General features: G+C 35.8%; 1 protein-coding gene across 1 annotated transcript in view; it reads right to left on the reverse strand.

Annotated features, from left to right (window-relative positions):
* Nucleotides 1-1,284: 1,284 nt before the first annotated feature.
* Nucleotides 1,285-23,746, reverse strand: part of LOC107548697 (uncharacterized) — a 39,842-nt gene continuing 17,380 nt past the window's right edge. Inside the window, exon 6 of the mRNA XM_016229485.1 lies at nucleotides 1,285-1,313. Within this exon, the coding sequence (XP_016084971.1) occupies nucleotides 1,285-1,313 (29 nt within the window). The remainder of the gene's footprint in view (nucleotides 1,314-23,746) is intronic.

The raw sequence follows: 23,746 nt of genomic DNA on the forward strand, positions 1-23,746 counted from the left end.
TTTACAGTTCAGCTGAAATGTTTGTATATGTTATTGACAAGCTGTTACTTACAAATATATATTCTTAGAGAAAAAAATGTTTAAAAATGTAGGTTAAAAATAAATTGACACTAATGTGGAATTTTCTTCTCTCTCTCTGTTTTAATATAGTGTTAAAACCCGGGATCTTAATTAAAATTATACACTCTAATCTGGTTTGCATGAAATAAGCCTGTTCAGAACATCTGAGAAGAGATGATGCCAACTCCTCAGAGGACCTCAGATGATGCCAACCCTGAAACAACATACAGAACTACCAAATTTTGCTATACGTTTGATTGCATCATATAATAATTGCTGTTAATAGTTAAAAGTGTTCATCATCTGTTTGATTACATCTTTAATTGATTTTTCCATACATTTCTGCCATATGTACATTAACTGACTGTAACAACGTTCGTAGTGCGGGAAGAAGGAGGCGGGAACCGGCGAACATTTAAATATTTTAATAATAAAACAAACACAAAATGAAAGTAAAGCAGCAGCCCCTCGCGGATGACTCCTGCACACAAAACACAAAATAAAGTCCAGGCCTGGTCCTCTCTCGTCTTTCACTGTCGTCACTCCTCCTTTTATCCTTCCGGAGCTCCTCCGTGGGACTCGAGACCGGTGAGTGGCGCAGGTGTCGCTCATTATCAATTACTCCACCGGCCTCGTTCCGTTCCCACGGCTCTCGGCCCCGCCCCCACTCGTTACACTGACAGTCACCACTGATACGCTACTACTAAATATATTGTAGAAACTTAATTTTCTGTAAAGTTGCTTTGCAACGATTTGTATCGTGAAATGCGCTATACAAATAAACTTGAATTGAATTGAACTTGAATTGTTCCCAAGCAGGTTTGAGCTTATGGACCTGTTGCTATGACTCCAGGATAAGCTTAGAAGAATTTAACAATCCTGGATTATGTGAAATTGCCAACAATGAAATCCAGCTAATTGAGTAATCCACGTATGAAGACCAGACCCCTGATGTATTATAGTGATTCTTTAAATAGGGTCAAGGGAACCCAAAATTTATTTTCACATACAAGAGGTCATATTGTACTTATAAAAACATCCTGTAAGTTTCAGAACTCAAAACTTTGTCATTAGTCTAAAACAGTTTATTTTGAAGGCAGTCTGCCAAACGACAGCTTTTGGAATGTTATAATCTATGATGTAAAATTGTAAGCGTGTAGTGTAGTGTAGTGCTTCTCTGCAGAAGAAGATCAACATGCTGCCTGTTTAGCCCTGTCTATCGATTCACGCCTGTAGTGGAGAGATGTGCAGGTCTACGCAGAAACAGAAACGATAAAGATGGCTCTGAAGACAACAAGAAAATGTGCAGTGCCAAGTAGTGTAAAAAAAATCAGTGTTTGCATTGCCTTCCTTCTGATCCCAACGTTAGGAAAGAGTGAATAGACTATTTTTTTAATGAAGATCCAGACCGTGTCAGTAAGAACTCTATCCCTTGTTCACTTAATTTTACTGCGGATTCGTTTACAAACAAGTCACGATTCGATGCAGGACTTTCAAAAAGATTGAAACTAAAAGACGATGCTGTGCCGACTATATTGTGACCCAATCATGTCGAAACACAAGTGTAACTGTTTTTTTTTAATGTGGTCACTATTGCTTTGTCTGTTAAACATATCATTTGATATGTGAGTATTTATGTGTTTTTAACCTAAATCACAGCATCCATTTTGTGAAGGATGACTGTCAAACATACACAAGCCAATCATAGCAGTGGGCGTGCACTGAAAATGCACAGCAGTGGGATGCACTGAAATTTCGGCCACCAAAAATGATCGAAAATAGATAAATATATGGCACATCTCGCTGCCCGGCAGTGTTCAGTGCGCAGGTTTTACTCTCCTTCTAACCTTCATCACTGTGCGGTGTGATGCTACATTTAATATTCCGCAGTATGAATGTACGTTCCGCTCATGTACCGGTCATGCTCACCAGAAAAGCAAAGTGCACTCAAATAATGCGACAGGAAATGTCTATGTAGGAAATGTCTTCTTGTTGTTTTTTGCAATAGCACAACTGTGCTGTAACATGGCAACGCAGGTAAAATGAAGCTACCCTCTCGTTCACTGATTTCCACTATGCTCTGCTCACATGCTCTGATAATAATAGCTTTATAGGACTATTCATTATTTGGATAATTAGTCAAAAAATATATTAATATATTTCCTGTACAATTTTATTGCGTTACTTTCAATTAACACTGTGATTATTTTATTGGCTTGTGCTTTTTAAATTCAGTATCATTAAAATTTAGTTAAATTAAAAAGTCTTACAAAATTACTTTATATTATTTAATAAAATAATAAATAATTATTACAAAGCATTTTCGGTTTTGGTTTTCAGCCGAATGTATCCAGAATCTGAGGTTTCGGCACAGAATTTTAATTTCGGCGCATTCCTAAAAACACCATATAACACAGAACTGTGAAGTGAGACCAAAAATCTGTCTCACAGTATTTTTTGTTAGCGTCCTCTCAGCCTTGACAACAAACATACTGCTGTTCTTCATGAATGCAGCATCTAGTTAAAACAAACTTTTAATGTGATGGGCTGTTGTAAAACACTCAAATGCTTAAATACTCATGAAGTGAACTCTCTGAGCAGTTCCAGACATGAATAGATTAAAGAACCTTTGACTGAATGGTTCTTTGTGGAACCAAAAATGGTTCTTCTATGGCATCGCTTGAAGAACCTTTTGAAGCATTATTTTTAACAGTGTATGTTCAGAAATAATAGGCTACAATGAAAACGCTTAAAACATTTTTTAACAGTCAATGTAATTCAAATTCAAAATTACTGACTTTATACATAGAATCCAAAAATCATTTGTAAACGGCACACTTGTAAATGTATCAGTACATTTGTTTAAACGTTTACATTTCTCTATGTTTCTACTTCTATATATAGTGCATCATTTAATTTTCTGTTTTTCTTATATTAGTGTTATACTCCATCTCTACTGTGCAATTCCTATGTCTGCTGCACTAGTTTGCACTGTCCATACTTTCTTTTGCACTGGAATCTCCTGTCACTAAGTCAAATTCCTTGTGTGTGTAAACATACTTGGTAATAAAGCTCTTTCTGACTTCTGACGGTATAACACCAGTAGACTATTAATAATAAATGTTCTGTGAAAACAATGAATAGCAGCTTTCAGCCTGTCACCATGATGCAAACATGAAATATCAGACATACAGTAGTAGTTCTTTAAAGGTTTTTTATTTGATTGTGCTGCTTTTCCATAGTTTTTTCTATGTAAACATGTAAATAAATATTTAATGGAAATAAAATGGTTTGACTATTGCGCTCGCATCTCTTGCAGCGTCTCATACATTAAAATGGCATTTTAAAAACGCGGCGCTCAAGTTAAGAGAAGTTCAACTCCCATCTTCTTGCATGTTTTTCCTATTCCTCTGCACGCGTCGCATATTTATCAACACAAAAGCACATTCTGTGTGAATGGCGCTTCGCGATATGAGCGCGCCACATGTAAGAGGTTCATCACGTGCGCCGACATGCGGATGGATTGTTCTTTTCTCTTTACTGTTATCAGTGGCATATTCTCTAAGTGTCTAATTCTGACGTTTAGTAACATTTCTATTCAAAATCGCGATTCCTCAATTTTAAAAAAATGTAATCGTGGCAAAACATTAAATTCGAATTAATCTATAAAATCTGAAAAATAGCCCAGCCCTAATTTTAACAAAGAATAATAACTTCTGTAACAAATGTAACTGCTCATTGTTAATGTTAATACATTAAACTAAGGTTAAAGGGTTAGCTCACCCAAAAATGAAAATTAGCCCATGTTTTACTCACCCTTAAGGCATCCTAGGTGTATATGACTTCTTTCTTTCAGACAAATCCAATTGGAGTTATATTAAAAACTGTCCTTGCTCTTCCAAGCTTTATAATGGCATGGGCGAGTGTTTTTGTTCAACAGTCCAAAAGTTGTGAAATAAAGCGCATCCATCCATATTAAAAAGTGCCTCACACGGGTGGTGATTAAAGGCCTCATGTAGTGAATCAATGCATTTTTGTAAAAAAAGTATCCATATTTAAAGCGATATAAACTGTTCTGTGTAACTTCCGTTAACGGTCATACGCACATTCACAAGAGGCTGCCTTTCCGGCGGATGTCGCCAGATGTAGGCATAGCGCACGCACGTGTGAGTCTCGCAAAAACCAACGTTTGTTTACAGGAGCAAAGGAATAAAAGTTGCCTTACTTTACCAAAGGAAAACCAGTCTCCTCTTGGCTTATATCGTCACATACCTCCTACATCATCTGCCGGAATTATTTGATTGTGCTGCTTTTCCATAGTTTTTTCTATGTAAACATGTAAATAAATATTTAATGGAAATAAAATGGTTTGACTATTGCGCTCGCATCTCTTGCAGCGTCTCATACATTAAAATGGCATTTTAAAAACGCGGCGCTCAAGTTAAGAGAAGTTCAACTCCCATCTTCTTGCATGTTTTTCCTATTCCTCTGCACGCGTCGCATATTTATCAACACAAAAGCACATTCTGTGTGAATGGCGCTTCGCGATATGAGCGCGCCACATGTAAGAGGTTCATCACGTGCGCCGACATGCGGATGGATTGTTCTTTTCTCTTTACTGTTATCAGTGGCATATTCTCTAAGTGTCTAATTCTGACGTTTAGTAACATTTCTATTCAAAATCGCGATTCCTCAATTTTAAAAAAATGTAATCGTGGCAAAACATTAAATTCGAATTAATCTATAAAATCTGAAAAATAGCCCAGCCCTAATTTTAACAAAGAATAATAACTTCTGTAACAAATGTAACTGCTCATTGTTAATGTTAATACATTAAACTAAGGTTAAAGGGTTAGCTCACCCAAAAATGAAAATTAGCCCATGTTTTACTCACCCTTAAGGCATCCTAGGTGTATATGACTTCTTTCTTTCAGACAAATCCAATTGGAGTTATATTAAAAACTGTCCTTGCTCTTCCAAGCTTTATAATGGCATGGGCGAGTGTTTTTGTTCAACAGTCCAAAAGTTGTGAAATAAAGCGCATCCATCCATATTAAAAAGTGCCTCACACGGGTGGTGATTAAAGGCCTCATGTAGTGAATCAATGCATTTTTGTAAAAAAAGTATCCATATTTAAAGCGATATAAACTGTTCTGTGTAACTTCCGTTAACGGTCATACGCACATTCACAAGAGGCTGCCTTTCCGGCGGATGTCGCCAGATGTAGGCATAGCGCACGCACGTGTGAGTCTCGCAAAAACCAACGTTTGTTTACAGGAGCAAAGGAATAAAAGTTGCTTTACTTTACCAAAGGAAAACCAGTCTCCTCTTGGCTTATATCGTCACATACCTCCTACATCATCTGCCGGAACAGCTTATGGGAGGAGGCCTTATAAAGGCTACAGGAGGCCTTTATTCACCCCCCGGAGCTACATGAGGCATGTTTTAATATGGACGGATGTGCTTTATTTGACTACTTTTGGACTGTTGAACAAAAAAACCTGCCCACTGCCATAAAAATGCTTGGAAGGCAAGAAAAAATGTAAATATAACTCAGTTTGGATTCATCTGAAAGAAGAAAGTCATATAAACCTAGGATGCCTTGAGGGTGAGTAAAACATGGACTAATTTAAATTTTTTTGAGTGAAATAACTCAAACTAATGAGACCTTATTGTGAAGTGTTATCTATTATTCTTTGTAATTCTTTTGCACTTTAATCTGTTTGAAACATTTTTTGTGTATTGCTTTATTGTATTTAAATGTTCAGTTGTTTTTAATATAAGAAAAAAAGTTATCAAACCTGTTATACTTTATTATGACAACACTGTTTCACAACCAAATTTCAATACCGTGATAAAAGCTTTAGCAATTATCGCAACATGAAAATTTGATACGGTCACATGCCTAAACATGAAGTCCATGTGGAATTCCCTCATATAATTCATGGAAGATGCTGAAAACACCAGAGTCACACGCATTTCAGTATGTGTGTACATATTTGAAAAATACAAATTGTATGTGAAATTTAAACGAGTATACCAGATAAACCAGTATACCTCCCAGCATTAACATAACACAATCCACAAATCAGGTTAATGGCACAATCTGCAACAACTCTGCCAAGATCCTAAATGCCAAAACAAAGCTTCCAGTAAACCTAGAGACAAGACAGTGTTCAACGAAATTCAGATGCTCACTGCCATGCCTGGATGAGATGTAGGTGAATTTTCGGCTCCTTCAAAAAAGGTGACACTTTGTATATGCTGCTTTAGTCAAGCTTATACATGGTTAAAAGGAATACAAAATAACTTAGGTTAGTAGACTTCCAAACCTCTTTTAATTTCTGAGCAGAGTTCTGCTGCACTGAGAACAAAACAGTGTTGGATGAAGTGGTTTAGAGCCCTGCATGGGCCTCAAATATAGGCCCTAGCCAGTCTTTTTTCCCTTTCCCTCCCAAGTAAAGCTTATACTACTGTTTCAGCTATTAAAATTGTTCAGTTTTGTATGTAATGGAAAAGTGATTACATTTCTTTTCGTTTTTTTTATAAAGTTAATTTAGAAAAACATTTGGAGCATTTTTTGCTCATTAAATGTGTTTTTTTGTTTGTTTTGGTTTTTTAAGTAGGACCAAGCGGCCAGCAGCAGACAGTGAATTGATCAAAGCCTATGTTTGATCAATTTAGCCTTCTCAAATCATCACAACTTGCCTAAAATAAAATCTATAGATATAAAACTGTTCAAGCATATCCCATTGTTAGTTTAAATGTTTAACCTAGATAAATGTGCGTTTTTAGACGCATGCATAACCAATCGTTTGTGCAGAGAGTGGAAGCTGAAGTGTGCTCTGCAGCACATGAAGGCGCCAGCGTGATCACTTGTATTTTTTTCTAACAGTGGAAAAAACTTAAAATACGCAGTCATTTTTGCTCATAAAGGTAAGAGTAATACATCATTCTAAACTGTAAAGGGTCAAGTTTTATTTGTATGTACTCAATAGCAACAAAACGTTGTGCTTTTATAAAATGAAGAAAACAAACGCTTTCTGCCGTCTCGTCTTGAGCAGGAGCGCTTCACAAAGATGAACCTAAATTCAGCGAATTGCCTCACAGACATGATAAAAATATATAGAAAGCTTTAAATTACTACTTTAAAATGAAATTATTTAAATCGAAAATAGAAACTCTTTCATTATGCGATCCGTGCATTTCTCTCTAAAGGCACATCCAATGAGGAGATGGCGAGTCATTTTTTATCACCACCATAATTGATGATGTCTAAAATACAAAAATAAGGAAAAGCCTAAAACAGGCCAGATTATAATTTGTGTTTTATTTTATAATTCTGTACAATTAAACAAATTAAACAAATTATAATGGCATATATCTAAAACTTAGTCCTATAATTGTATAGCTGCTTATATTTTCTGATTTTTATTTTGCGCTGTTCTGAATACCTTAAAATTTAAAGGATTTGCTGCAACGCAATTTTGTCTAATATGTGAATTATTTATTAGCCTATTTTTTATCCATGCAGCAAATGCTTTAAAAACAGCTTTAAAATTACTTTTTGAAATTAAATTTTTACTATAAATTTTACGCGTAGCTTGAATGTAAAACATTGTCATGAATTTGTTGTATTCCCGTTTGTAAAATAGCCTACAAATTAATTGTTGTAGGCTAACCCAATCTCATAAAAGTGCGTATAGCACAATTTTCTGCTTCTATTTGGCATAATATTTATATGTAAAAATTGACTTTGGCATGCAAAAGACTGATAAATTCATAATTAATGGCATGGCTGATTCAGTCGACAGAAATACGGGAGACACAGGCCTATAATAACTGCTGAAATGTTTGCGGGGCAAATCTCAGGTCAGTCTGAGCGCTCATGGTACGCACTGTGCGTACAGCCGTACACCTGCAGGCGCCACTGTGCTCCAGAGCTCCTCCTTCTTTGACAAGGAAATCTCTAGTTGTTTTCCTCTGTTCAGTCCGTCAAAGTCAGATGTCTGCTAGTAAAAACATGAACACAGAGAGCCATCAGTCTGAGCGCTCCTCATGGTACGCACTGTGCGTACAGCCGTACACCTGCAGGCGCCACTGTGCTCCAGAGCTCCTCCTTCTTTGACAAGGAAATCTCTAGTTGTTTTCCTCTGTTCAGTCCGTCAAAGTCAGACGTCTGCTAGTAAAAACATGAACACAGAGAGCCACTTTATAATATTGAAGCTGTAATTCTTAGCAACACTGATACGGTTTAGAATTGTAAAGCTGCTTGCTTTAAAGCAATCTATTATAAAGTGTTATATAAATAAATGTGACGTGACTTAACTAGAGTGCCAAACTGCAGAGCTTGTGCAAACATGTCACTATGATCAGATGCTTTCTTAACTGTTTTTTTTTCACCAGTTATATTTGTTGTGTGTTAATTTTGCTATTGAGAGAAAAACATGCAGCACATATTTCATCTAAACGCAGCTCTAAGCAGTATAGGTGGCATCACAATGTTTGCGTTTGCTAACTGTATAATACTGCAAACGTATACTGCAACAAATGTATAGGTTAACTGCACATTTGACATATTTGCACACTAGTTGTTTTCCTCTGTTCAGTCCGTCAAAGTCAGATGTCTGCTAGTAAAAACATGAACACAGAGAGCCACTTTATAATATTGAAGCTGTAATTCTTAGCAACACTGATACGGTTTAGAATTGTAAAGCTGCTTGCTTTAAAGCAATCTATTATAAAGTGTTATATAAATAAATGTGACGTGACTTAACTAGAGTGCCAAACTGCAGAGCTTGTGCAAACATGTCACTATGATCAGATGCTTTCTTAACTGTTTTTTTTTCACCAGTTATATTTGTTGTGTGTTAATTTTGCTATTGAGAGAAAAACATGCAGCACATATTTCATCTAAACGCAGCTCTAAGCAGTATAGGTGGCATCACAATGTTTGCGTTTGCTAACTGTATAATACTGCAAACGTATACTGCAACAAATGTATAGCTTAACTGCACATTTGACATATTTGCACATTATACAAGAAATCAAACGAGTAGGCTAGTTAATATACATTTTAGTACAATATTGTCAATGTTGAACAGTTTTTGCTCAATTTGTTTAACGAAAATAAACTTATAAATAAAATAAACCATAAACTTTGTTTTCTGTGAATTTAAAACAAATTTTAAGCTCACTAGAGCATCTTCCAGTGACAAAGTCTGAAACTCTTTCACCGACTGTGTTATAGATGGAGCAATTGTATAAATAATAGGGCTGTGACGATAAATCGATGCAGAATCGTTTCGTGCATCGATTCGGAGATCTCCTGATTGCATAGCGATTCTCTCTGAAATCGATTCTGAGCTTAGATTTTAAGCCTAGTTTTTATCCACACACTCAAATGCTCATGAAGAAGAGTACTGAAGAGCGCTTGTGCGTTTGGCTGAGTCATCCAACAACTTGGATCCTTTTTTCATATGATGTGTGAATGTAAAAAGGTTAAAAAATTTTGGACTGAGGTGTGTACTTATCAAAAAATATTGAATATCCTATTCCCCTCTGTATTATCACTGAATGACAATTCTCTGTTGAATTTCTCTAAATTCCAAAACACTGTTTGGTGTGCCGGCTTAACGTTTTGAAAAAAAAAAAAAACTGTTAGCGCAACACTAGCTTCCACCACATAGCCTGGATATGTACAAATGGTTGGTACAACTTCAGGACATAATGCTGGAAATATCCACGGCTCGGGTGAATTTGGGCCAAATCTCTACATTAAAGTGTTCCTGTGGCTCAGTGGTAGAGCATTGCGTTAGCAGTGCAAAAGGTTGTGGGTTCGATTCCCAGGGAACACACATACTGGTAAAAAATGTATAGCCTGAATGCATTGTAAGTCACTTTGGATAAAAGTGTCTTAAATTATTAAAGATCTGGACTATAGCTGCTGAGAGGATCTACAAGTATATTGCACAAAACAACGATCAGAACTTAGAATGAATGCCTTAACACTATATTTTTATTAATTAATTAATAAAAAAATTTTCTTACACCTTGTTTGCTGGAATTTTGGTATTAATTTACCCTAATTTAGGGTAGGTGGGGAAGTTGAATTGATATTTATTTTCATGTTCGCATTCTGGTTTTTATATTGTTCATAAAAAATAAATAAATAAATAAAAAGAACAGAAAAGGGTCCTGTCCAAACTGTTGCTATAAAATCAGAAGCGCACAATTCCCAAGAATATCATTATATGCTTTAACATTAAGATTTGTACTCATGGAAATTACTAAAGTAGTCAAACCTGTTAATTAGAATGGGGTGTCCCAATACTTATGTCCATATAGTGTATCTACAGTGTTTGATGAATAAATCTCTTATAATTACATTGCATGTACATCTGCACTTTGTTTTTTATGATGAGAGAATTTGCAAGAGAGCAGAATTCAGTCAGAGAGCATGCGCACTGAACAACAAGACTCATCTGAAAGCCTCTGATTGGCCACTGCATTCATAAACTCAGCAGAATCATGTGTGATTGGTTAAAATGCACAACACTGTAAAAAACGTGTAAAAGGAAATATAATGGAACAAATAAGCCCTAATATTAATTAGATAATAACAATACCCTGATACTACAACTACTAATAATTAGAGCCCGACCGATATATGTGACAAATAGGCCTATGTAATGGAAGCAGGGTATTTAACAATTTAATAAACTTTATTATTCAAAATGAGTCTGACATCAGTGCACTTAACAGTAAACTTAACTTATTATAAATAACTTAAACACAAATAGAACAAAATATTTATAACTTGAATTAAGAAAATAAACAAGGTAACTGTGTAGGGCAAGCGAGAATTTCTAAGAATTAGAATTATTGTAATGTGACGATTAAATATAGGTGAGGTGGGTGGTGGGCGAATAATTTATTTGAAGTACCGGACTCGGGTGAAATTTCAGCTCATCCGCGCATCACTACCCTGACCTGAGTCGCCAGTAGCAAACAATGGAGTGCGCTCTGCTGGACAAACTAAGTAATAACACCATTTAGAAGCATTTAATCTGCGTTATATGTTCTGTAAAAAAAAAATCATATCGGCCGATACCAATATATCTGCGACAGGCTCATATTGGCCGATAATATCGGCAAAAGGATGGAGATCAACCGATATATCGATTTACCAATATTTTCCCCCGATATTTAAGCATTTTATCATAATTGGATATCGGTTTTGTAATATCGGATTCACCGATAAACGCCCCCATCTTGTGGTTGTTTTGAAAATTGCGCACAGGATCACAATTGCAGCGCAATGAGACGAGACAACAACAACAAAGGCATGGTGCAGGTACTTGATTTGCTGTAGTTAGTAAGCTTTATTTAACATAACAGTCATTTATGCACAAATTACATGCATTACATAAATGCCTGATATGTAGTTTAATAGAGGAATAGAAGAAATAGAGACCAACTCACGGAGTCATGTAAAATAGTCCTGTCCCAATAAAGACGTAACTTTGCCTGGATTAAATAATATGCAGCCATGAATGAGCTTATGTTGGAAATAAAAGCGCTGAATTGAATTCTCTCTCTGTTAAGACTGCTAATTTTTAACACTTAAAAAAAAAAAAGATGATTGAAAAGAGGAAAAACCAAAGTGAAGTATGTTCTTAATTCACTCAGTAATTTCTTTACGTTATAACAGTAAATATATAACGGTTCTGCATATCGGTTATCGGGCACATAAAACATGCAAATAATTGGTATCGGTTATAAAAAAAATCAATATCGGTCGATCACTACAAAAGGATTTATCGGTCAGGCTCTACTACTAATGCATTCTGCAAGTGAACGGCACATTATAGTGCCATCTCAATGAGGCACAAAATCACTTTCACAGACTTTTACCTTAACGGTTCCCTCCTGGTGGAATGACCTGCCCAACTCGATCTGAGCAACTTAGACCTTAGACATCTTCAAGAAATAGATCTCTTCCATCTGCACTTGACCCTCTAACACTAGCACTCTCTATTCCATTTCTATTATTTCAACTTGTTTTCTTTTTCATTTATTTAAAAAAAAATTGACCCTCTACCACTAGCCTTTCCTATTCTTTGTCTATTCTATCTACTTGTTTTCTTTTTATTTATTAGAAAAAAACCTTGCTACATGTACTGCGTTAGACTAACCAACACTTATCACAGCCCATACATATTATTGCTCTTTTGTTGGTTTTGCTTGCTTCTGTTGTCCTCATTTATAAGTTGCTTTGGATAAAAGCATCTGCTAAATTACTAAATGTAAATGTAATAATAAATATAGCTGCAAGCAACGATCACGGGCCCAAGCCATCAGTGCAACTGCCACCCTGGTGGTCTTATATTCAGGGTCTAGACTTTGACATGTCAATAATACATCCACAACAATAAGTGGCGCCAAATACGCATAAAACGAGTGTGCCATGAAATACGTAATGTAATGCATGTTGTAAAGATCGCGAGTAAAAACAAAAGAAGCAGAAAACCTGACAGCTGCATGAGTCATGACTGTCACGTTAGCCTGATGGGAAACTCCCTTTGTGATTTTAAAATGTAAGACAGTACCCAGATTTGAAGACTACAGTAAGATTTAACTTCTACTGTTAATAAGATTTTGGTAGGCTACTATTAGATGGATAGCCTAAATGTCCTAATTCATGTTTTTTTTTTTTATGGTATATCAAAAAGTGTATATTTTTATTAAATGTGATTGCTGGTACATTTTAACAGTTTTTACCATACTTTCAAAACAAAAATAAAAATAGGAAAAATATGCAATATGAAAATAATTGAAGACAAAATGTGTTTTACTGAGAAAAAACAAGATTTGGTTTTTAAAAAGCCTTTTTCCAAAAGGTACATCTGGAAAAAGGGGGGTCGTCTTCTAATCAGGGTCGTCTTATATTCGGGCCAATACTTTATATGTATATAATCTGTAACTTTGGTAACAGATTACAATAAGGTTTTATTTGTTAACAATAACTATTGTACTTAACATGAACAATATTTATATTTATATATTTTATTAATCTTAACATCAAAATTTAATTACATATCATTAATTAAAATGTAAAGTTGTATCTGTTTACTGTGAACTAACATGAACATTAACCTTTTTATTAACAAACATTAACATTAATAAATACTGTACAAATATATTGTTCTTTGTTAGTTCATGTTAGTTAATGCATTAACTGATGTTAACAAAAGAGCCAATTTTAAAAATAATTGATTGATGTTTTAAGAAAAATATTTTAATGATTTATAAGCGTTTGTGAAATAATTATATAAAACTATATTGACAGTACAGTGCATGCTTCAGTATCTTGGCATCATGTAGACCAATGGTCACCAAACTTTTTAAGCCCAATATCCCTTACCTCAGCCTTTATGAAAGACAAGATCTACCTATTGAAGAATTAATAGGAAAAGACATCCCAGATTGTACTTCCAATTTAAGGCCTTTGATTTAGTATTTTAATCGGTGATGCACCGATCATGGCCGATTCAGAATCAGATTGTTTTATTTAATTAGGAAATTGGTTGATTCTGATACTGGTTGCTGATTTTTACACCGCAATATAGCGTTTCCTTGGTTACCACTGTAAACAAAGCAGAGCTGCACTTTATACGGAAATAAGAGAAGAAAATGTCATTATTGCCATCGAAACTTTTCTCAAGACAGTTCCTTTCAGTGATATATAAATATAACCCCACACCCCAAATTCAATATTTATATTTTCTTCATATATTTTAACCATCGTGAACAGTGAACTTGTTCTCTGCCTGCTACAGTATCTTCTCCTCTTTGCTCTTGTCTTCAGCGTCTCTGGCCTTAACTTCCTGTGCGTGAGGTATTTTTCTTTCTCACTGTCCCAGTTGCTCCTGACAATATCAGAAAAATAAGTACAAAAAATACAGTACAAAGAATGGAGAAATGTAATGCATTTTTGTACTTATTTTACTGTTATTTTTGGGATCTACTGGGACAGAGATAAAGATCTACCAGTCGATTGCGCTCGACGGGTTTGGCGACCACTGATGTAGGCAAAGTTTGGTGTGAATTGTATGATCGCCTTCCGAGAAGTATGCATTAATTTACAGACATATTTTTTGCCAAAAATTCTAGAATTTCATGAAATTCTAAGCATGGTAAGTGCTTCAGAAACACAAGAAAAGAATGTTAAAGTTTGAAGCGTTGCCATGGCAACAGTATGCTTTGACATTATTCTGATGAAGATTGAAGAAAATCAAGTAAAAATAAGAGGCTGATTTCAGCATTTTGAACTTCCTGCTGCCAGTTGGTGGCGCTATAACCTTCAGTCATAATAGTCACATCTATGTGATCAGTCTTCATACAGTGAACAAACCACTGAAGTTTGATAAAAATCAGACAATGTATGCAAAAGTTATTAGACATGTCGTGTTTCTCATTCCATAAATGTGTCACCTCACCATGGTCAAACCGTTTGAGAAATCAAAAATCCCTTGGCAATTTTGCATCCCCTGTGTCATGAGATCATGATGACCCAATTTGGTGGAAATCGGTTGAAAATCCTAAGAGAGGAGTATTGCAAATTCCAGCGCATGTGTTTTTCACAAAACCTCAAATAGCGGACTTTCTGTTGGGTGTACAGCACGGACTGTCAGCACAGACTGTCAGCACAAATGTTGTTTCGCCTGATGAGATCTATATGTGTATGAATTTTGGTAACTGTACAGCAAACGTTGTGCGCTACAGAGCCCCTCAAATGTCGTCTTTTTAAAGGCTGTGCCAGGCCTGAACGTTTTTAAGTTTTAGGACAACAGCGAACAGGGGGAATATGCTTTTAAGGAAATTGGAATCGGCCAAAAAAAATTGCAATAGGTGCATCTCTAATAGAATATAATGAAAATTAGATAATCATAAACAGAGAAAAAAACACTAATGCCAACGGTCTCTGGAAAGAGGTTTGAAAAGGGTGATATTTACGTTCCGTGTCTGGGCGGCAACGTCTTCCACTTGTTGGCCTGGGCCATGTTGCAGTGGGAAGGATTGGGTTGGATCCATTTCAGTCTTGAACACAAAGCACTTGTGAACGATGAACCCCTGAGCCCCGAGAAGATCCTTAGTCCAAACAGAGGACATGCAAGCAGGAGCCTTGAAGTTCAAGGTTCTGAAGTCTTTACAGAAGATCCGGGCTACCTGGAACGCGCAGGAGGGAGGATCGCTGACACTGACGTTCTAAAGTTATTGTAGAAGATCCTGGCAGTTTGGAACTCGCAAAAGGAGGATCGCTGAAGAGAAGATTCTGAAGTTGTTGGAGAAGATCCTGGCAGCTTGGAACTGGCAAGCAGAGGATCGCTGAAGAGAAGATTCTGAAGTCATTGGAGAAGATGGGGGACACTAAGCTTGTGGTCGTTGTTGCTGTGGCAGTTTCCAAACTCCGCAAACTTGCTTCTTGCAGAACTTTCTTGTTTCTCCTTGGAACAACTTAGCTTAGCAGCTTAGCACAACGAAATTTATCAAAAGGTTGAACACACTACATAGAAGCTTAACTTAGCAACAACATCTTAGCACACTATTTTGTCTTGAAGATAATCTTTTAATCTTTCCTTGAGAAGGTGGGATTTGCAAGTTGGCGCCTATTAGATCCAGCGTTTTGATTGGCTGATGCTGTCAGAGGTGGCCATAGTATGGCCTTTCTGACATGAGATCTATTTGCATAGCTTAATGTCCACATTTAGAACAATGTCTTTAAGGTTTTTCCTATGCATTATTCACATTCCAAACTAAGTCCAGATGAACTGGATGAAAATGTGAAGACCAAACATCAATGGGTAATGCTGAGCATTCATCCCGGCATTCATATTTTCAATATATACCTTAATAGATAATGTTGACGTAAATTTTCTCTACTTCTGGGGTGTGTGCAAAGTTTCATGACTTTTCGAGCATGTTTAGGCCCTCAAAAATGCTATTCATTTTGGATAATAATAATAATGATAATAATTAAAGCAGCAAGCAGCGTTGAAAGGACCCTCGCACCCAGAGCCACCTCCACCCGGTGGCCTTAGGAAAACAGCGAACGTTGGGCAATATGAATTTAAAGTGGTAAATATAGGAGGAATATGTCAAAGTCATTTATATGTGCCAAATTTCCTGCTGCCAGCTGGTGGCGTTATGACTATTAGTGAATATTGGCATGTAGATGTCTTCATGCCAGGACTTTTATCAAACTTGAAGTTTGGTGCCGATTGAATATAATATGTTTGAGTTAGTTACATTAATAGCATGCTTTAGCAAATTAGTGTTGCTATTAGGGCTGGGCTATATATCTAAAAAAAATGTATCAACAATATAATGTTTCATATCTTTCGGTATCGATAATTATTGACATTTTTTATAACCTTTTTTAATCTGTTTCATGACGAAACATCAACATTTTTCAGACTTCCAGGGACAAAACTTTGACAAGAACTCTAGATCTTCACAATTTATCGTCGCAAAGGCCTTATGATTACACTCACTCACTAAATGTGAAGATGATCCGATTAAAACTGTAGAATTTGTTAAAGTAAGAGGCCTGAAAATGGCAAAAACTGCAAAAAAAAAGTTTTTAGAGGAAATTCAAAATGACTGACTTCCTGTTGGGTTTTGGATTTTGTACCTACAGTAGGTGGACAACCAAAATGCCTATTACCGCCACCGCGTTAACTGCAAGTCAGTCGCGTGTTAAAGTTGTTCATGAAACTACCGCCAGGTGGCGCAAAGGGAAAGTTTGCAAACTGACTGAAATTATGATATTTTGTTTTGTAAACTGAGATCAAATAACGAAATAAAACAATATTATAATATAACATTATAACATCCTTAAAAATCATTAGAAAATTTACAGTGAGGGTTAATTTCAAAACGTCTTAGGCGTTTTGAAAAAAAAAAACTTTTTACACAAAGGCTCTTACTGCATGTTATGATTATTAAACAGTCATTATGAAAACCATTATAATTACACAATTTCCTTATGCTGTATTAAGGGGTTTTCATTTGAACGAAAAATCCTGACCTTGGCCGTTGGTCCTCTGTACAAGGCTGCACGTTCATGAGACTGTATTCGCATCGCAATTTACTCTGACCCATACCATAAAAATAAATAAATAAAAACCTTGAACAAAATAAGTTGTGTGAAATCAAGATTAATAGGCTAAAACGGCAACATGAAAAACACCTAGAAATCCTTCAAAAAGTAGGATATTAACTTGGAATGTTTAGATTACTTTTAAGGAGGTGTGCATTATGCCATAAAAAAATAAAACGATTGAAAAGGTGGCTTAATGTTGAATGTTATAGGCTAGGCCTAGTTCTAACACTATTTTGGCACTATATTCACATTAATGTCACAAATGAAAGGCTTGAAACTTACATTTAATAATTCGCTGGTGTATTTCAGCAGGTCACACATATACTTATTATTATTGTTCCTTTATATTAATTAAAACGTGTTTAAATAATAATTAAACCATTTTTTTTTAATTTAATACAACAATACAACTTAACAATTTTGTATTTTAATTAGAAAACAACCCCTGATTCACAACATCCGTTTCCAAACGCAGAAATCAGGCAGAGCCCTGCACGGGCCTAGAATTTGTTAAAGTAAGAGGCCTGAAAATGGCAAAAACTGCAAAAAAAAGTTTTTAGAGGAAATTCAAAATGACTGACTTCCTGTTGGGTTTTGGATTTTGTACCTACAGTAGGTGGACAACCAAAATGCCTATTACCGCCACCGCGTTAACTGCAAGTCAGTCGCGTGTTAAAGTTGTTCATGAAACTACCGCCAGGTGGCGCAAAGGGAAAGTTTGCAAACTGACTGAAATTATGATATTTTGTTTTGTAAACTGAGATCAAATAACGAAATAAAACAATATTATAATATAACATTATAACATCCTTAAAAATCATTAGAAAATTTACAGTGAGGGTTAATTTCAAAACGTCTTAAGCGTTTTGAAAAAAAAAACTATTTTTACACAAAGGCTCTTACTGCATGTTATGATTATTAAACAGTCATTATGAAAACCATTATAATTACACAATTTCCTTATGCTGTATTAAGGGGTTTTCATTTGAACGAAAAATCCTGACCTTGGCCGTTGGTCCTCTGTACAAGGCTGCACGTTCATGAGACTCTATTCGCGTCGCAATTTACTCTGACCCATACCATAAAAATAAATAAATAAAAACCTTGAACAAAATAAGTTGTGTGAAATCAAGATTAATAGGCTAAAACGGCAACATGAAAAACACCTAGAAATCCTTCAAAAAGTAGGATATTAACTTGGAATGTTTAGATTACTTTTAAGGAGGTGTGCATTATGCCATAAAAAAATAAAACGATTGAAAAGGTGGCTTAATGTTGAATGTTATAGGCTAGGCCTAGTTCTAACACTATTTTGGCACTATATTCACATTAATGTCACAAATGAAAGGCTTGAAACTTACATTTAATAATTCGCTGGTGTATTTCAGCAGGTCACACATATACTTATTATTATTGTTCCTTTATATTAATTAAAACGTGTTTAAATAATAATTAAACCATTTTTTTTTAATTTAATACAACAATACAACTTAACAATTTTGTATTTTAATTAGAAAACAACCCCTGATTCACAACATCCGTTTCCAAACGCAGAAATCAGGCAGAGCCCTGCACGGGCCTAAAATCTAGGCCCTATAGCCGGCCACTGGCCGACAGCTTACCATATCCTCGGTGTCTTTTTTCTCTCTCTCACTTCCTAATTACACAGCTGCTGTTGCATAGTTCATTTTTGTTTTTAATTGCAAAGTTATATTTCTTATAGTTTCACTGTTTATTTTTATTATTGCGAAGTGAGATGAATGAAGAGCGCGTCTCTCTTGTGTGCGCAAAAGCGCAATGGAAAAGGGAAGTTGGTTTATCAAGTTAATCCATAGTCCAGTGGTAGAAGGTTAGTCAGTGATTTCAGCATCACAGATCCCACAGATTCAAATCCCGGATTGTGGTGTTTTTTTAAATACTAAAATAATATATAAAATTATTAATATAGATGTGTGTATTCTGCAGTTTGCAGAATGTCCATTTACACTGAGCAACCAGTAGTGTGACTGAGTTCAGTACAGCTGGAGGGGGTTGGGCTTTGGCGGTAGTTCTGAATAGCTTCATCGTGGGGGTTGATATAAAGGTGTGAATCGCTTGCTCGTTCATATGGAGAGTGTCTGATGAGCGTTTCAAACTTGCAGAGCAGGTTTAGGCAAAGTGTCTGTTTTAGGATAAATGCCTCATTTGCTTTGGCTTTTGCAATTTTTGCAACGGCATACAGAGTCTATTTTTATTATTGCGAAGTGAGATGAATGAAGAGCGCGGGCTTTGGGGGAATGAAGAGGTTGGGCTTTGGGGGTAGTTCTGAATAGCTTCATCATGGGGGTTGATATAAAGGTGTGAATCGCTTGCTCGTTCATATGAAGAGTGTCTGATGAGCGTTTCAAACTTGCAGAGCAGGTTTAGGCAAAGTGTCTGTTTTAGGATAAATGCCTCATTTGCTTTGGCTTTTGCCATTTTTGCAACGGCATACAGAGTATTATATACAATATAATATGCAGTCTTGCTTGTTTTGTTTTTTTTATCAGGAGAGAAGCGGCACCTCTGCAAGAGAGGCAGTGAAACTGGCCGAAAGACAGAAACTTTTGTTCTTAATTTATATGCTGCTTCGTACTATTTTCAATTGTGCACTGTTTTAATTGTATACGACAACGCTGCAGTCGTTTCGGCAATACAAATGTAAAAATATATTGCAGTAATAAGAAACTGTCCCTAGACTTCATGTAGGCCTAATCATTTTTAGTTTCATTATTGGGCAATTCCAGCATTACATAATGACATTCGCCGTCAAGACCTGAAATATAAATTCTCACAGAATGTATTCATTACCAATATATTGAACCATCTCTTTATATTTTTCTAAATCCCTGAAAATAGAATCAAGACATCAAAGTATCCATCTATAAATGTGTTTTATATTTTATATTTGGGAAATACACATGCATTACGGACGTGGCAAAAGACACCAGTTTTTGGGAGACAACATATCTGTATAGACTTTCTGTGATTTACAATGTGCAAACCAGAAGCAACAATATCTGCACAATGGAGAAGGGTTGACCATTCACAAAACATAAAATATCAATTTTATTTCAATTTTCATTTTTTGTGTTTTAGAGGGAAAAATCTATGTTAAGGATGTGACATCTCTCTGTTATGGACGTTCTGAAAGCAGAATTTATGCAAACGCTTATAAAATGCTTCACAAACTTTATCAGAGATGTCTAGAGGGTATTTAATAGGGCTGCCCCCACATAAGATTTTTCTAGTCACTAGTAGTCGTTCATTTAAGTCATTATTCAACTAATCACACGTTTATATTAAATTAACATAGTCTACTAATTCATAATGAGCCTTAATATAGGCTAGCCTATTCCGCGCTCAAGCACACGCATTAAGTTTGCCACAAAGCACAGGCAGAAGTAGCCTAATAATTATGAAAAAAGGAGACATTTTAATTATTTATTAATAAACTAATGTTTTCTTGTCGGCTGCAAGATGAAATTCACGGTGCTGACTCTCATCTGGACGCACCTTTAGAGGGAAATGCAATCTTCATACAGATTACATAATCAGGGAGTATTTGCTTTTGTTTTGAATTGGTTCGTTTAAAAGTAGACTTCGAAATTGTAAGCTTTCTGTATATTTCTCATGTATGTGAGGTACCCCAATTTTAAGTTATTTCATTATCAGGAAAAATATCAAGTGATCTCGCAGGCGCCTCCTTAACAAACACTTGAATATGAATAGTAATAGAGCACATTTATTTTAGGTTAACACTGCAGTATGGTATCTGCATTAAAATAAATCTTCACAAGTCTACATCAGACAGATGCATTTATAACCTGTAAATTGAAGGTTATTAGACATTTTAAAATGATGTAACGGGCAATGCCGCTCCAATTTGTTGATCATTAGTGTTCTTGATCAAGATTAAATGGATGTCGCAGTCATAAACTTGTTTTAATAAATCGCTTATGCATTAAATAATAAAGATACAAATCAGGTTATGTTAAATATTATTGTACAAATAATTTGCCTATAAAATGCTAGACTGCGAATAAGATTGCAGTTTCACATTTTGCATATGCATAACAAAGTAAATTATTTTGTACATGCAATGATACAAAATAAAACCAAACAAGATTTGTAATGAAGAGAAAATATGTAGACAAATAAGAATAAATGATGAAACCTCACAGCACATCTATTGAGCGTCGCACACAGCAGCATGCGCGCAGAACAACCAAATCTTGCACTGCATGAATGCAGCGCAGATAGCGACACAATTAAGTTATGTGAAACACATAAAAGGTTTAAATAAGATAATATTGACAATGAACATTATATGACATTTAAAATAGTTCTGATGATTTGTCCTTCAGTCCGCCTGTGCCTTTCTGACCCGCACAGCAAATGCAGACTTGGGGTAAATCTCTGCGATGTTCTCCTTGAGAATGCAATTTCTAAAATGTTATTAGAATGAATTCATTTCTAAAACGTTATGATACGGAAAGTCTGAAACAGATCACAGCAGTATAGAGTAAATCGTGGCCAGGTTTAATTTATTCGTTTCTTGTTTTAGTTAGGCATTGGAAGCGAAATTATACAGTGCCTCACATTTGACTAAAATAAAAGAATTCATTAAATACGCAACAATTTCTTAATTAGTGAACAGATATTTCTTTCCCACCTAGTTCTCCGTCAAAATAAAGGACAGGTAACGAATAACAACGTAGGCCTATGTGCATGACAAAAATGTATGCTGTTTTATTAAAGAAATTTTAAAATATAAATTAATAATGTATTTGTGACAAATATTAAGTAATGTGAGAATATTAACATTTAGCATAATAATTAATGTATGTAGCCTAGGCTACAACTTTTAATGCTCCAATGCAAAGTAAACAACCATTTCTTTAAGGTAATATAACACATGATTCATATTATATAAATAATGCTGCACACCTGTTAAATGTTTCAAATCTAAAATATGGTAATACTTAGCTTAGCGTAAATGCAAGCACAGGCTCATTGACATTTATCTTGCTTGAATTTGTTCTAAATGAGAAACGCACATAACTTCATAAGTACTAAATTTGGCATCTGTGAATATTAAATATTTTAACTACAGTTTTTTTTATTTCATTTTCCACCGACTGCAGCCGTCAAACGTAACACATCGGTGAGGCAAAGCTGACGGCTATTTGTGAAAATGCACTTTGAAGCAGCATTTACTTGATAACTTCTGGTTAAAGCGCCACTCAGCGGTCAAAAGCTGCAAAAGCATTTTGTAGACGCGGCAGCGCCCGTGGCGGTAAAAAGCACAATCTGGTTGTCCACCTACTGTAGAGAATTTTTTTATAGTTATTGGTGTGTTACATGTGTCTACCGAATTTCATACCTGTACGTGAAACGCAGCTTGAGGGGCACTTCGTTGAAATTTTATAGGTGGCGCTATGGAGCCATTTTGCCAAGGCCAATTCTGAAACCCATATAAGATGTAAATTTTTGCCAATTCTCGCACCATCGGTGCTCGGGCCCTAATAATAATCCTTAAAATAACAATAGGGCCCTTAGCCCCTAGTGGGTTGGGCCCTAATAATCATCGTGTTGATATTGTCAAAGGCATCATCCGTGAGCCCTCACTGCTGTGATTAGTCCGATAGCGCAGTCCTTTGTGATTGGTCCAGAGCTGTAGAGATTGGCTCTGGATTGGTCTATGGCGTACAGCGCGTGTCGGAAATTAAATGCCCATTGCCATGACAGAATGACAGCCCTGGAGACTTGTCAATACATAGAAAAGATGGTATCGATTGAACCTTACCTGATCGACAAGAGATTGATTCGCAAGCACGACTGGAGCAGGACGTTTCTCAGTGGTAAGTGTGAAGTGTTAACCAGTTTGTGGTAATTATAAGATGTGATAAACAAATCTACTCTCACAGCGTAGGATACAGCGTCTTCTCGACATGATGTTAACCACACTGAAATTTTACTGTTTGTGGGCGGGCAAGTTGGCGACGTAGAACGTGGGCAGACATTATGCGAATGTGTTACTTCGTGACCTATAGGACTGTCGCGGTGAAGGAATTTCCGGTATGCGGTATTATCGCCATATATATATATATATACACACACACACTGTATATATGTATATATATATATATATATCAGAATCAGCTTTATTCGCCAAGTGCGCGCAAACACAAGGAATTTTTATTTTTATTTTTTTTAAGTGCTCCTGGTACATACATGCATACATACATACATACAGTACATACGTACACATCTGACATGAGAACAGAAAAAAAAACATTTAAAATAGTAAAACTTAACAATAAATAATGTGTATGAATCTGGAACAGTAGATTTATGTACAGATTGGTGTTGAAAGCGGAGCTGAAGTCCACAAACAAGATCCTTGCACAAGTCTCTGGTTTGTCCAGATGTAGTGCAGTCCCATATTGACTACATCATCCACAGACCTGTTTGCTCGGTAAGCAAACTGCAGGGGGT

The sequence above is a fragment of the Sinocyclocheilus grahami genome, unplaced genomic scaffold (assembly GCF_001515645.1).
Source record: "Sinocyclocheilus grahami isolate Dianchi unplaced genomic scaffold, SAMN03320097.WGS_v1.1 scaffold353.1, whole genome shotgun sequence".
Taxonomy (NCBI): domain Eukaryota; kingdom Metazoa; phylum Chordata; class Actinopteri; order Cypriniformes; family Cyprinidae; genus Sinocyclocheilus; species Sinocyclocheilus grahami.